Source organism: Nelumbo lutea, chromosome 7, assembly GCF_056320005.1.
Source record: "Nelumbo lutea isolate HS-2025 chromosome 7, American lotus-T2T, whole genome shotgun sequence".
NCBI lineage: Eukaryota > Viridiplantae > Streptophyta > Magnoliopsida > Proteales > Nelumbonaceae > Nelumbo > Nelumbo lutea.
In genome coordinates this window covers 21,280,656-21,296,701 of record NC_142690.1, presented here as the reverse complement: position 1 = coordinate 21,296,701, position 16,046 = coordinate 21,280,656, and the positions used below count along the sequence as shown (strand labels likewise).

General features: G+C 36.4%; 1 protein-coding gene and 1 pseudogene across 2 annotated transcripts; one reads left to right on the top strand and one right to left on the bottom strand.

Moving 5' to 3' along the window:
* Window positions 1-1,040: 1,040 nt before the first annotated feature.
* CYC1BAT (Cyclin family protein) lies at window positions 1,041-4,031 on the bottom strand. 2 transcript variants are annotated; one of them, XM_088955020.1, is made up of 9 exons: window positions 3,699-4,031; window positions 3,120-3,264; window positions 2,970-3,027; window positions 2,626-2,871; window positions 2,405-2,530; window positions 2,062-2,310; window positions 1,819-1,977; window positions 1,538-1,716; window positions 1,041-1,429 (listed from the first exon to the last, which is right to left on the bottom strand). In XM_088955020.1, exons 1-9 carry the CDS (start codon window positions 3,733-3,735, stop codon window positions 1,282-1,284), a joined length of 1,347 nt encoding a protein of 448 aa, XP_088811146.1. In that variant the 5' UTR covers window positions 3,736-4,031; the 3' UTR covers window positions 1,041-1,281. The 2 variants fall into 2 exon arrangements, with proteins under 2 accessions (XP_088811146.1, XP_088811147.1); XM_088955021.1 differs by having other exon boundaries at window positions 2,626-2,900; window positions 3,699-3,948.
* Window positions 4,032-13,936: 9,905 nt separating this feature from the next.
* LOC148845575 (protein PHR1-LIKE 3 pseudogene) lies at window positions 13,937-14,830 on the top strand (annotated as a pseudogene).
* The last annotated feature ends 1,216 nt before the right edge of the window (window positions 14,831-16,046 follow it).

The following is a 16,046-nucleotide window of genomic DNA, read 5'->3' as shown; positions in this document are numbered from 1 at the left end:
TAAATTTTTGGGCATCCATATCTCCTAAAACCAAAAGCTGAACTAAATGGTTGTTGAAGCAGAATGACAAAACCAAGTTTGAGCTTGAAATGGAATATACCAAGAAAAACATAGTTGCAGGTTTGCTATGGAAAATTTCCTTAATTCACTTTTCTCTCAACTCTCTTTGCAAGAAGAAAGAAATGGGACAGTGCAAAAATGGAAAGTGTTGGAAAGAGTACAAATATGCGGCTGTAGTGTTGGAACCTTGGGCTCAGTTTTGGAAAGAGTACAAATATAAATAGGTACAGTGCAAAAATGGACTTAAATTTTTGGGCATCCATATCTCCTAAAACCAAAAGCTGAACTAAATGGTTGTTGAAGCAGAATGACAAAACCAAGTTTGAGCTTGAAATGGAATATACCAAGAAAAACATAGTTGCAGGTTTGCTATGGAAAATTTCCTTAATTCACTTTTCTCTCAACTCTCTTTGCAAGAAGAAAGAAATGGGACAGTGCAAAAATGGAAAGTGTTGGAAAGAGTACAAATATGCGGCTGTAGTGTTGGAACCTTGGGCTCAGTTTTGGAACAGTGCAAAAATGTCCTAAAACCAAAAGCTGGAACTAAATGGTTGTTGAAGCTGAATGACAAAACCAAAAGCTGAACCAAATGGTAGTCCACAGAATCTGGTCATAAGAATGACAACATAAAATAGGAGAGATGTACCCAATATGCGGCTGTAGTGTTTCTAGTCATGATCCCAATTCCCTAAATGGTTGTTGAAGCTGAAATTTAGGGATTAGCAGATCAAATCCATGCTTGTAATTTGGTATTTTTATAGCAACTTCATCCATAGTGAATTTTTATAGCAACATGATGTTGATGATGTTGATTGTTGAGGACCAAAGCCGCATCATCATCATCATCAAAGTTCCTGCGCCAGTCTGTTCTGTTTAATGTGTCATTACCAAAGCCACATCACATGTATAAAAAACAAAAGGCCATAGCAAGTTTTTTTCATTTCCTTCTGCCCAATGTATATTGCTAAAATCCACCAGAATTTCCAATGACAAGACAAATAATCTTCATTTATTTTGAAAAATCAACAACCGAGCTGAATTGGTTATACAAAAATAATTCTTGTTTAAAGAATCATTCAAAGGCTTTCTTGCCTAATTCCCAGTCATTCATCTAAGACAAATAGACTATCTTAGTGGCAACCCAACCTTGAAGAATTCATGCATTTGTTGAATAAAAAATGAATAAAAACAAGATCAATCAAATTGACGGTTGGAGTCTGATCAGTGTGTCACTCCAGTCAAAAGGTTTTTGGCTGGAGGCAGCAAAGCAACAGCGCCAAGTTGAGGATCTGAATATTTCTTGTACACTGCTCTTAGCTTAGTCTCTGCTGCTATTGAATGGAAGTGAACCAGCAGTTTAGCACAGTCCCTGTTGGCAGAGAAGAAAAAAAAGAAGAAAAATAGCCAAGTTACTACTATATTTCATTAAACTTCACACCCTCAATGGAATTAACACCAAGGAAAGAAGAGGGCGTACATGAGCTGAGACTCTGAGAATCCTGTGTGGAACTTGAGAGTTTCACTCCAAAGAGGACTCTTGTTCAGGGTGCACTGTGCTGCATAGACTGCTGAAGCGGCCACCATTGATGGACAATACCTTATTGTCTCGTAGTGCATCAAACCAAGCTCCGCCATGAAGAAGATCATGTTTTCCATCTAATTTTTAAGAAACAAGGAATATGGGTCATCAGAAAATCTCTCAGAAAACTGAATTCAAATTGATAGTTGTAAGCTGCAAGCCTGCCCAATATTGCGCACCTTCTCATCAGAGGCAGCTGCCTTGATGAAACGAACAAGGAACAAGTAAGGTGTAGGGACTGTCAAGGTCCATTCCAGCTTGCCCAATATTGCTTTCTCCATGGCCAAAATCTGTTCTCTGCTATATGCTCTATCTGATATGAGAACCAAGTCATTGACCTGCAAATTTCCACCAAATTTAGATCAATTTATCATAAACAAGAACAGTATCCAACTGGACCGTTTTAGAAGCTAAGATTCTACCTCTGGAGCCCATATCTCTTCATATTTGCTGGCTATGAGAATAGCACCAATGCCAAGTAGCTGCAGCTCTCTCCTTGGAACTGCTTTCATAGATAGGAACCGGTCAATTACATGGATGGTAAGGTAGAGAGTTTCAGGCCTGAGCTCGAACTTGTAATGAACTTCTATCAACCAGTCCACAAGGATTGATCTCATCTTCTCGTTAATATCAGGCTGCGAATGCATGTAGTCGTGAACTCGGCTTGCGTTCTGTATCAAGAATTGGGAACATCCAATTATCAATCAAACACACAGACAGATGCAGAATTAGATAAAGCAAGATGAAATCGAAGAAGAATAATACCTCTTCGAGCTTGTAAAACTTGTATATATCTTCAACATAGTCGACCACTGCCAAATGGTTATTGGTATCTGCAGAATCAATGTCAAAACTGGGTTCCTTGGGCTTATCAGGAATGCCACAAGCAGCCTGAGGGGAATCAAAAGAAACAGGAAAAACAAATAAGGGATGATCTACTAAGAACAATGGAAGGAATGTGGATGATTTCAGAATCAGAAAGTTACCTTGCTTCGAGCAGTTAGGATTGAAGTGAGAGTCTGGATTTTCTTCCTGGATGATCTCTGAGATATGGAGCTCTCCTTTTTAGTGCCTTCTTCTGTTTGAGTCACGTCCTTTTTGGGGCTTATCTCCATTCCAGTGTCCGGGGTTGGCTTCACAGAAACCTTCTTTCGAGCAGGCTTTGCAGCAGCCACTCCTTTTGGAGCAGCCACCGCTCCATCAACAAGGACTGCAGGTGGTTTCTTCAGAATCTGAAGTCCAATATGTACCATTATTTGGACTGAACGATTCAAACTTTGGATGAGAAATCAAGAAAATGTTGAGATAGGAGAGTGTGTTTGGGATTTACCTTGTTATTCTCTTGTGCCGCGGCTTGTGCATTGGCGAGTAGTTGTGCACAGAAACTCCTAAAAATTATGAACGAAATTCAGGAACTGAAAGAAAGGAAGAAAACGAACCATTCACAGGCAAACAGAGAGAGAGAGAGAGAGAGAGAGACCTTGTTAGAGGACGAGAAAACTCCTGCTTAGGCTTCCCATCGATACCTGGAATAGTAACCACATTACCAATATCTCCCAGTGCCCGCCGGTTATGTCCTCTGGTTGCAGCCATCTTCTGTTTTCCGGCCCCGGCAACTGCTCCATCTGCATATTTTTTATGAATAAACTCGTGATAAAGCATGGTAAAAAGAAGAAAGAAAGAAACAGACCCAGATCGGATCAACACAGACGAAAATGCCCCACTTTTGCTCAATTTTTTAATCAAGAGAAATGACATCATAAATCAAAGGAAAAATCATAGAGAAAATAGAAAGAACTAGATAAAAAGAACCAAAAGAAATGAACAACAAAAATCTGTTCAGATCAATAGATTAAAACAAAATTACGAAGGCCCATCTCACAAAGTTTGGGAAACTATCAAGGAGAAAATGATTGATGAATATGACCGTTAGATATGAACCGAGTTGCGGATTGGAGAAATGTAGAAAAGAACACAAAGAAATGGGTAGAATCTACCACATAAAGTACAGAAACAGAATCAGAAAGACCGATACGAAAGAGTTTAGAAGCAAGTATACCTCTTGGTTGCTGTGAAGCAACAGCTCTTGACGCCATTTCTGTTGTTTTGCAAGGATTGCAACGAACGACGATCTAGGTTTGGTTTCTCTACGAGGATTGTCGAGAAGCAACAAGTGATCTCTCTGCCTCTCTCTCTGCAATCTTTCTTCTTCCTCCTCCTCTTCTTCTTCTCCAACAACCACTTCTACCCTCTCTGTCTCTGCAACTCCTCCTCGTCCTCTTCGTCTCCTCCTCCAGTCCTCCGCTTCTGCTCCTCTACGGTCTTCTCACCCTTTTGAACCCGGGCAAGGGACGCCTCTTCCCAACGGTCTTATTCCAATGAAATTTTGACCGTTGGATATCTAGTAATTCAACGGCTTTATTATGTCTTACAATCGTTGCTAGACCTGTCTTAAGGTCCGAGTCCAAAGTAATCCAGTGGCAGACTGCGCTTGACTTGAGTAACCCCAAAGCCGAAGGCTCGAAGTTTATGGGAGCGTGGTCTCTCTGGGAGACTGGGACCACAGGAGACCGGATTTCATAATTGAGCAAGGCCCCAGTTCTGCCACGTGTTCCCAGTGGGACCACCACTGACGTGGATCCCACCTAAGAGATTGCATGTTGGGATGAAATTAACCGTCTGATGAGCATAAGAATGGAACTTCTTAGATGCATAAAACACGTGGAAAGGTGACCCCACCGCGCTGAACCATTCGGCACGTCCCGACGTCCGTTGCCGGTTGACCGTTGGCCTAGGCCAAAAGCCTTGGAAAGTTTGAACCCGATTCGAGGCCCAAGCCCAAACCCAATAGGGCAATAGCCTCCATGAGGTTTCTTGTCCAAAATTCTCCTTCCAATATTTTTCCTTTATATATCATTAATAAAATTTGTCCATACAAACATTTAAGCATTTGACATGATCAAACAATTCTTAATACTCAGTTCGGAAGGAACATAAAAACAAATATGTAGTGTGTAAAATCTTATATTTTGTATGTATTTACACTCCACGTATTTATATTTGTATTCCTTCTAAATTAAGCTTAAATGATCAATCTTATTAAATATTTGTTATATCCTTGATGCCCATATATGGTAATACATATATTACTTTATTTCTTTGTTACATTCGGCATTCCTTATTTTAAGGACTTATCTCCTTTTTGTAATTAAAATGCCCTAATGAACAATGAGTTTTTAATAGTAAAAAGAAGATAAGCCCTTAAAATAAGGAATGCCAAATGCAGGACCACTAGTCCAAAACTATAAGCCATTATACATTCTATCTTATAAGCCCATAAAAGCATGGGGTTGTTTGGCAAGTCTTTCTAAGTAGATTTTTTCCGACAACCTAACAGATCAAAAGAATGTATAGAGGTTCTTGGAGTTTGTCTTTCAAGATAAGACCGTTTGGTAAGTATTATGGTCTAGCATGGTCTATTGAGATGTTAGACAAAAGATTGTAGATGTGAAAAGATGGGAAGCTTCAAATTACACTACCCAATTTATTCGTTTTGGGTTTCTGTGAGCTTTCTCGAGCATGGGCCTCTCATCTTTTATTGCCAAATGGAAAAAAAAAGACCAAATTTTGATCTTTTGAACTTTGAAAAGTCTGAAAGACTGCATGGAAAGAATTGCCAAATGTCCCCTTGGTTTCCTAGGAAATTTAGGAGTTGAACCTCTCTTATCATAACAAAAGAGAGAAACAAGATACAAGAAAATTTATTAAAATGCCATGTTTGACATGTCTTTTTGCATAGATTTGTTGGTCTTTTAGAAATCTGGCAGCTCACATTTTGGTCTTTTTTCATTTGGGTGGAAAAAGATCTAATCGTCAAAAGTCGCAGCCCCGAGAAGACACGAGAAGCCCTTTTGAGCTGTTTTTGAGAAGTTCCAAATGGAGCTTTTTGTCTTTTTTTCAACTCATCTTCATGTGGAAAGATGTGCCTTAACCAAACAGTCTTCAAATTGCTAAAATCTTAATTGAAAAGCTCACATCAATCTTTTGACTATCAAAACTTTAAGAAAACCTTTCAAAATAAACTTGCCAAACGGCCCCTAAATTAACCCAACAGGTTTATGAAATAGTGTATAACAATAAAAAGGAATAATAGTAAACGTGCACAATTGAACATGTTCAGAAAAAAATTGAATCTATTAAGAAATTCTTTTTTTAAGTCGCATAAGCTTTTAACAGATGATCTAAATGAAGCATATTCATCAAACCAGAAAGACCACAGGCTCGTGGTTCAAGTAGTTCAACCACTAAGTTGACCTATATGGTATTTAGCACCAATGCATTTTTGCAAGCGTTCTCTTAAAATTTTTTTTTTTTTCTAAACAAAAATAAAGAAAACTTAGTTGGGTAAATACGCATGCTATGGTGCTGATTAAACTTAATCTTATTTTATAATATTTCCATTATCCTAATTATATGTCAGATTTAAAATTCAATGCACCAGATTTTCCTACCTTTTCTTTCAAACCAAACACACCACTAGTGATTTAAGATCACCAGAAAAATAGAACCAAGAGCTATATTTGTACTTGGTTCACATTTGCAGCCATCAGAACCATCAGAAATTCAGCCCCCATCACAATTAATTTTTTTAAACCCAGTTGGACTGTTGGAGGAGGCCTCCAGTAATCTCTTTTCCTATAGGATCCCTCTGCTAGGAAGATTATCAATAGGGAGTGCCCGGCTCTCTGTAAAACATTCCAATAGAGAGTGATTAATGAATAAGTTTATGAGGACTTTGGTAAACAATGGAGTTCCTGACAGCCCAAATGTATTAAAAATAACTAGCTATCCATTTCAATAAGCTTTTTGAGGAATGATTTTGTATCATAATTTTGCATACTAAAGGAGGACTAGCAAACAAAATGGCTTTAGCCAGAGGGCAACTCCAAAATAAATGGAAAACCATCTCAAAGATCATCTTAAGAAAACTACAAAGTATATTCAAATAAATGGAAGAATATAAAAGAAAGTCAAAAAGAAAGCAGCAAGATGGAAATAGAAAACACTCTCCTTTGAGGGGAAAGACTACACTTCTAAAAGAAACAGTAGGGATAATGCCCCAATACTTAATGAGATTGTTTAGATTCCCCAAAAAGAATAGTGGAAGAAATATACAGATTATAAAAGAACTTTCTTTGGGGAAAGGAGAAGAACAAACCAATGGCTCTAGGCATGGATCTCAAGAAAATGGAATAGTTAATGCTGCAAATATAGCAAAATTCGATGGAATAATCTTTCAAAGGGACAATTTATGGGTTAAGGTAGTGACTTGTAAAAAAAAAAAAAAAAGCATCTTTGAAAATACACTATAGATGCCTTTTTGATTAATGTCCATGATGATCTTGATGACCTAGACATAAAATGATTAGGAATGATGTGCATTGCAGATTTCATTAGTACGGGTGCAACTTGGAAAGGCCTAACTCAAGCCCAGACCAGTCTGGACCATAATTTTTCATGGATTGGGTTTGGACTTTTAACCTTTGGGATAGCTGGGCCCAAAACCCCAGCTTTATCTATTTTTTTATTTGGGTCTGAGCCTAGCCCCTGGGTAACTCGAACCCTGCCCAAACCCAGCCCGGTAATATATATACATGCATACACACATATATATGCAAACATGCAAACTTATATGCAAAAATATACAAATTTCATATTTAAAAGTTTGGAGAAAAACTATAATGCTGGAATGACATGATATTAGAAGGGCTTTGACCAGTCAAAACCCCCCGTGAAATTTTTATAAAAAATCACCCAACTGATAACATTTTTTTATGCCAATTGATTGGCTATAAATATTTTTACGTATGATGCCTTTCTGGCATTATAATCGGACTCAAGGTTTAGATTAGTGATACTAAAAGGGTTCATGCAATTTTTTAATACATTGGGCCTAACAAACTTGCTTTAACCTAAGTTCAGCTCAAACTTGAGCCCAAACCAAGCATGTCAATTTTTGGGCTGACCATTGCCCCAATCTGGTCTTGGGCCTTAGACCCAATATTTAGGGTTATTATTTGAGTTGACCTTAAAATCAGCCCAACTCACTTAATTTGCCTCCCTATCTATGACCATCAACCGACCAAGTTTGGATCTATTACCCACAAGCTGTTCCCACATTCCTACCAATGGGACATAATAACTGCAGATTGAAAACATCTGCTTTGGTATTTCTATGGATAAGGATGTGAAAACAATTTGTGGGCAGCAGATTCTAAGTGCAATCGACCAACTTGCAACAAAGAAGCAACCTTCCATTTGTTGAAAGATTGCACATTATTTTTATTTCAAAACAAAAGTAGAACCCAAACTTCATACATCGTTAGAACATTTTATTATTTTAATCTGATTTTAAATTTTTTATATAAATAGTTTTAGGGGGTGTTCTTTTTTTGGATTTTGAGAGGGGGGAAAATTGGTCTATGGGATTTTGATTCCCATTGACCAAGAAATCCAAGTTCATTTTTTCAGATTTATGTGGGGATCAGTAAAAGTTTTTTTTCTGGGTACCTATCTTTTAGGTGAATAAATTAACTTTCCCATCTAGGGGAAAGTTGCCAATACTTAGATGGGACAAAAATGCTCCTTTTAATAATGAAATTTTTATGGCTAAGGTTGGCATTGCCTTATTTACATAGGAAATAAAAGAACATGGGTAAATGCACTTATCTGGGTAAATCTTTCCTATAAAACACTTACCCATGTAAGTGCTTTTACCCGAGTAAGTGACTTACCAAAAAGTGAATGGGGCATTAAAGTATTATTATTATTTGAGTGAGTTGAAGGATAAAACCAAAAGTAGAATGTTCAGACTTTTTAACTCACGACCGCTTGACCAAATCCGTATCAGCGCCCCCCCCCCCCCCCACCAGAACGTCCCATAACACATCCCCACCGTGTATCACAAACATCTCCCAATGATAATACTAGAAATGATGATGTCATCATCGGGAGTTGTTCCCAACACAGGGCAGGAATGACGATAATAATATAAAACTCTTGTAAAATTTACAAATCACGTGATACTGAAGCTGGATCTACTCTCACATAAGGTGCCCCACACCAACCTCACATGCTCATCGGGAATATCTCCCATGAATAACAACATATAAGATGTGCCTGTGAGCTTGGTGTGAACGCCTTATGTGAGGAGCAGATCTGATCTCCTACGAATTTGTTTTTAATTTAAAGACACGTGTTTCTTTCTCAAAGAGAATACACCAAAATCTGCCTTCTAATCCTGAACAAAGCTATTGCCATCTGATCCTTTTCTACCATGTATTTTAGATGATTAACGTTTTGATGAAGGGTGTGGCCGAGGGTGCACTTTGGGCACATCGAGATGGAGTATATTGGTTGAGCCTGACAAGTTGGGCCCTCTTGTCTCCACTGGAATGATAGTGTGTAGTGTGAGATTGTTAAACAAACTTTTGAATCCCACAAAAGTTAGTACCCTTCTTTTGTCCCACATCGGTTGAAAAAGTCATCTTGTACTTTTATATTTATTGTTTGATGAAGATTAATAAATGTTATAAAAAATATATTATATATATCAATATGGTATCAGAGTGATGTTTGATATATCTTAAATTTAAAATATATTAAACTCTGCTCTGATACCATGTTGAGAAATTAATATATTTCTTATCATTTTATTTTTATAAAATAGAAAATATAGGAAATGAATTCAATTGCATGATTAAAAATATCAAAAAGCTTGTTCTTTTAAATGAAGTGAATATTAAAATTTTTACCTCAATTTTCTAAAACTCGACCCCAAAGCTTGAGCTATTCTCCCCTTTGGACCAATGGATCACGATTCAATTGTATGGCTCAATAAGTCGATGGATTACAATTGAACGACTAAAAGCAATAAACTGCATGGTCATAAGGTTTTTGTAAAATGGTAAGTTGGAGGTTAACTCGAACTAGTGTTGTGATCCGATGGATCACTAGTCTGACTAGCAAAGTTGGTGATGGGTTGAAAACACTAGAATCAGTAATTTGGTATAATTTCATGCAAAATTGTTTTCTTACTAAAACCATTCTTGTTACTGAACCAATTAGTGTTTCAATTGTCTTCAAATGGTACATCAAATACAATTATCATGCCACTTGATAGCACTATTAAATGTTCATATGCTTTTGCATGTGACAATTTTAGATGATGATGATAAAGGTAATGATATGTTTTTAAATTTTTTTTACAATTTTTTTATATATTTCTATGTGTATGAAATAATTCTTATTTACCACATTTATTTTTATTTAATATATTAGAGATGTGCCCAAATGTTTTCTACAAAATTTATATTTTTTGTAATTTTGGTGTTTGTATTTTTTTAAATTTTATTATTTAATTATAACATCAACAATTAATAGATTCGACCCAAAAGGTTAAACTATTGACCTACCACCAAATAGGAAAGCAATTTAATTTTTTGGGCTGCTTTCAAAATTTGTATTTCATATCCAACGTTAATAAAAACAACTATTATTTATCATACTTATCTTTTTCTTCAATATGATTAAATATAAAATATTAAAGATGTGCTCAATTTCTAGTATAATTTTTTCTATTTTCTTTTTGTATTTATTGCTATTTTAAAAGTTTTATTATTTAACCATGGCATCATGGCTTGACCCATTTAACCCAGATAGTTGAATTGCTTACCTACCACTAGGATAGAAGAACAATTTCAAATTTAGGTCAATTTTAAAAAACATGGACTTGATATTGTTAAAAGTATTGAATATAAATCTATTTGATAGAATTTATTGGTAAGAAAATTTGCTTAAAAATAGAATTCAATGAGAGATATTGGAAGTTAATACCTTAAATATAAGACTTGGTATTGATAGGATGAAACTGAATGAAGTGAAAAGGAATAGTTCAAATTACATTTTTGTCCTCACAATCATAGAGTGACTAAATTCATAAATAGGGTTGTTTTATTCAAGAAAATGATTCATTGAATGATAATAGGAGTTAATGTCTTGAAACATAAGGTTCAATGAAAGAAAATTGGATGAGGTGAGAAACATTAGTTCAAATTACATTTTTTGCCCTCATAATTAGATATAAGGGTGGACACAAATCAAGTTGTAAGCTATTGATGAGCCATTCAAACACAACTTGCATAAATGACTAGTCCAAACTAAACTTCAAGCTGAGCTTGATTCCAATAAATAGTAGATCATTTGGGAGGGGGTAGCGGTCTTGTAATGACAATTAAGATTGTTCCCTTTTGCTACAGATTTCACGATTGACTGGTTGTAGAAGTTGTTTAAGTACGAGGTGTCACCAAGCTCAAGACGTGGGGAAAATGATGAGCCCTTCGTCACGGACAATGCAAACTATATTGTAGATTTGCATTTTAAGAAGGATATTGGGGATTTGGAGGTTGCTAGTAAGTACCAATTAAAATCAAAAGTTGAATATTGTCAAGGACTTTATTAATTTTTTAAGCCTAATCAAGTGAAATTCATGGAACAAATGCTCAGGATATATCGTTACTAACAGTCTGTTTGGTTGCCACGATAGGGATGAGAAAGGAAGAACATTCTCTTTATATTCCTCTTTTTTCGCGTTTGATTTGGGAGAAACGCTAAGACGCGATGAGAAATGGGTTCACAAAAATAGGGATGCAGGGTCTCACCAAATAGGTGTGACCCCATTAAGAAACGAAAATAGTGAGAACTAAGTGGGAAAATTTTATTGAAAGCAGTAGTTCCTCTACTTCTTAACCGAGCTTCAAACACCCCAACGATCACAACTCCATTGTCTTCGTCATCATTTTTGACAAAGGATACGTCATTTGAACACTTTTTTCTCGTTTTGCACTCATTTTCATTCTTCCCCATTCAAGCTTCACACCTTCAATGGTCACATCTCCAACCATCATCTTCTTCATCGCTGGCGAAGGTAATACCATTTTATGTCGCCGTTTTTCCACCGGATGAATTTAGTGATGTAGGTCTAACATGTTTGTGTTTTTCAGATTTGACTCTTAGGCCTTGTCATAGTAGATGCAGATAAGAGAAAAATAGAAGGCATGGCCACCGAAGGTGATGCTCTTCTTTTTCTCTCCTTTTCCATTATCACCCAATCGTCTGATGGTTGTGTGTATATAGTGTATGTCAGAACGGGATCCATCATGTTTTTTAGATTTGCAACCCCTTGTGCTAGATCTACTAAATTACAGTGGTGTTTTTCATTTTTTAGACTCTTTAAAGCACTATCAGGTATTCCTTCCATCTTGCTTCTTATTTTTTAGATCTAATAAACCCCTATGCAGATTTATTGATCCTAGTTGTAGAATTGGTTTTCAACAATCTGTATTTTATGTAATTTTTGTAATTTTTAATTAAACAAAAAAGTAGACATTTTTATAATTTTTAATCTATAATTTTTCTTAACAATAAAACAGTAGGAAACATATTTGGTAGGATAACTGATCTCAAGAACCAAACATAGGGTGGTAGGAATGAGAAAATAAACTTTATCTTCTCATCCCATCCCTTCTCATCACATCCTTTCTCAGCAACCAAACAGACCATAAAAGTTGTAGCCAGAAAATCAAGGACCTTCACCAAGAATAGATATAAGAGATAGAGAAGAATTTATCTAGATTATGAGCCACCTTATGCCATGTTTGGTTCATTGCTATGGGCCTCATCCTTTTAATTCTTGCTCATCCTGAGCAAGAATGGGCAAGAATAAATAAGCATTTGGTTACAATATTCTTGCCATGGGCCTCGTTCTTTTTAGAATGAAAAATCAGCTTATAACACAAAAATTGAAGTAACTTGCAGCATGAAAAATAACCATGCCCTATATTGTTTATTTTCATTCATAAAAAAGCTTTATTCCAGTGGTCATAAACCACTAACCTAGGTCTACAAAATTGTCACCATAGATTTTATTGGTGGGTTGACATGGAAACTTACGTCGGTGGACATTGACCATCAACCATACACCAATAAACATCTATGTCGATGGTTTTGGAGACCTAGGCCAGCAATTTATGACTGCCTTTTTAGAATAATGAAAATGAACAATATATGGCACTTATCAGTTTGAAAAAAAAATCATATTTTTAGAAAAAAAAATGCATTTCGTTCATAATAATATTTTCTCAAACTACTCATTTTTATTCATTCTTTCTTCATTTTAAAATTTTATCTTGAGTAAGAGAGACAAAGAATGAGAGTTAGAACCAAACATGGCCTATTTGCAACTCTTGATGTATATACCACTGAACATGTAAGCTTTACAATTAGAGAGAATGGTTCTAATATGCTAAGGAGAAGTATTAGCTTCTAATAAATCGAAGCAAATACTGCCGAGGAACACTTCAAAATTCAAATACTCCATTCCAGATTGAGTTCTCTAACGTGGTGTAAGAAACTGTTTAGGAAATTTGCTAGGTTAATTTTAAGTATTAATAACTATAATAAATTGTAGGAAGCAATTTGTTTTTCCCTCTTTATCACCTTTAAAAGCTCAATTAAGCACCTAAAGAGTTTGAAAATCAAAATCGTATTTAGGCTTCCATTTTTGTGAACTTTATCAAATTCTCAGTTAACATCTGAAATGAATAGACAAGTGAATCATGGCATTGTCTTGTACTTACAACTAACAAATCCAATAATTCTTGTGTAGATATTTACCGATTTAACCCCTGTTTGAGAACACTTATAAGTACTTATTTTAAGAGTTGGGACCACACATTAAGTGGTTTTGTGTGTTTGGTAAAATGTGGGGAAGAAGTACTTTAAAAAGTACTTTAAAAAAGTGACTTCAAGTTGGTTTTCTTTTCCTCACTTCTTGAAGAAGTACTTCTCCAAAAAAATGGAACGAATCAGTCCCTAATATTTTCTTTTAATACCTAAAATACCCCCATGCAAGGGATATACCTCCTCCATTCATTCGAACATCTCTACCAGGTAGCGGTGCACCAGTTGCAGGTCCACCGATGATGATCAGCGATGAGGAAAAGTGGTCGGTGGACCTGTTGTTTGGCCACTTTCCTCTATTTTCTGAAGTCATTTTTATCATTTAATCATTTTTTTGGTTTTTTTTTCTAACTTGAACTCCCTATTCTTCGCAGATCTACACTTGAGCTCCCCTGTAAGAACAACTCTTTGGATTTACAAAGCTTTTGGGGGCCCTGATCACTAACTGGGTCTAAAGATTTTCAGGGCACCTGGCCTCAGAAGAAAGCAGAAGGGAAAATGTACTATGGGATTCACTCGCTTGATGGGAGCGTTGACCATGAAGATTTATAGGGATCTCTTGAAGGCACTAGTCTACCTGGTAACACTTGTCTGGTTCACACTACTGATTCGAAGCCTCGGTTACGATGGACAACTGAGCTCCATGAGAAATTTGTAGATGCTACTACTCATTTGGGTGGCCCTAACAAAGCGACACCAAAGACCATTATGAGGACAATGGGTGTAAAGGGACTTACCCTGTATCATTTGAAATCTCATCTACAGAAATATCGTCTAGGAAAGCAATCATGCAAGGAGTTCACTAACAGTTCTAAAGATGAAAGTCAGAGTGTTGTTTCATCATCTTCATTAGCATCATCAAGAATGATGGCTCAAGATGGTTACCATGTTACTGAGGCTTTGCGGGTGCAAATGGAAGTCCAAAGAAGATTGCATGAGCAACTGGAGGTCCAGTGACATCTCCACCTTCAGATTAAAGCGCAAGGCAGATATCTGCAGTCCATACTTGAGAAAGCCTGCAAGGCTCTCACTGAGCAAACCATAGCATTAGTTGGGCCTGAAGCTGCCAGGCAAGAGCTCTCTGAATTGGCGATCAAAGTTTCTAATGATTGTCTGGGTATGGTCCCACTAGACATCATCAAAATGCCTAACTTATCTAAGATTTTTGCAGCTCTTGAAGGGAAATCTGCTTCAAACTGGCCAACTCAAGTTGGGGATTGCTCTGTTGACAACTGCCTGACATCAACTGGAAGCCTAGTATCTCCAATGTGCATGGATTCACAAGCTGTAATGATGAAGAAAAGATCAAGGCCCATGTTTGGTGGAGATTCACTGGCTTAGGAGAGTGATATGCGACAAGATGTTGAGTGGATATTGTCAGGCATTCAATGAAAGGCGGGAGCAATCCCATGAAGAACAAATGACAGGCATTCAATGAAAGTCAATGGCTCCCTGGTTGAATATTATTATTATTATTATTATTATTATTATTATTATTATTATTATTATTATTATTATTATTAATTGGGTCCACGTGGGCTCTCAGTTGTCATGAAGTGGGGTCCACATTGACACTTAGTTGAAATGTATAGTATAACATGTGAAAAGCATTGTATATATGTATGAGTGAAGTAAGGGCTAAAATTCTCATTTGTGTCAATATAAGCACTTATGGGGAAAGTAACTTACCAAACATCCCCACCCCAATAAGTGCTTAAAAACATAATAAGTGATTTGGAAAGTTAGTTACCAAACAACCTTGAGTGGTTTGTTAAAATAAGTACTTCTAAAGCTCAAATTTTGACTTAAAAGCTCAAATTTTGGCTTCTCAAGTAAGTTTCCTTTCTATAGCTTGGTAGTTTGGTGCAACACTTATTAGAAATACTTTGGTACAGTGTTTTAAAATTGAGCTTGGATCTCCTGCACAGTCCCTTCTACATAACTTTCTATACATCCAAACATATCACGACACATTAGCATCACACATTATGAATGTTGCACATGTGTGAACAATTTAACAGATGTCTCAAGATGCTCGTTTAATTTATTTAATTATTTTAGAAATTTAGTCATGAAAAACAAATAAGTTTTGACCACCCAGGCTAGCCATGAGATACAAATTTGGTGGAGGATAACATGAGTCTATTCTCACCAACAAACCCTTTATCCTCACCAGCACTGCCCTTTTTGTTTCCTACCAGACAGGTGACACAGAAATTCTTTCCAATGAGACATATCGTGATTTCAATTTCGAATTCAACCACTCCATGTAAATCTACTGAAACATGAAAGTTGAAACCGATCCCTTTTAAAAGATTTATTAAGTGGGTGTTCTCTATTTTGCCAAACTACCACCACCGTTGCTTCTCCCACTATTCTCCATAGGGAACGTTCTGACTCTTTTGGTTTCCCAGAACCATCGTTCTTTTCACCATTATGGTTTTCTGCTATTAATTTCCACAACCTCATAACACATGGTTGGTGAATTGGAGGATCCTCAAATCCTCATTCCATTTTGTTTCGCATAACCACCGCTCCACCACCATAAACTTTTTGATATTTCCAAACAAACATAAAAAAAAGGAAAAGAACCATCTTAATTTGCATT

Bases quoted from the DNA above. Each gene is read 5' to 3' on its own strand.
- CYC1BAT (XM_088955020.1), bottom strand. From the start codon at position 3,735: ATGGCGTCAAGAGCTGTTGCTTCACAGCAACCAAGAG. The intron at 3,028-3,119 runs GTCTCTCTCTCT...CATAATTTTTAG, and splicing joins TTTTCTCGTCCTCTAACAAG to GAGTTTCTGTGCACAACTAC. The intron at 2,531-2,625 runs GTAACTTTCTGA...GATTCCCCTCAG, and splicing joins TCCTAACTGCTCGAAGCAAG to GCTGCTTGTGGCATTCCTGA.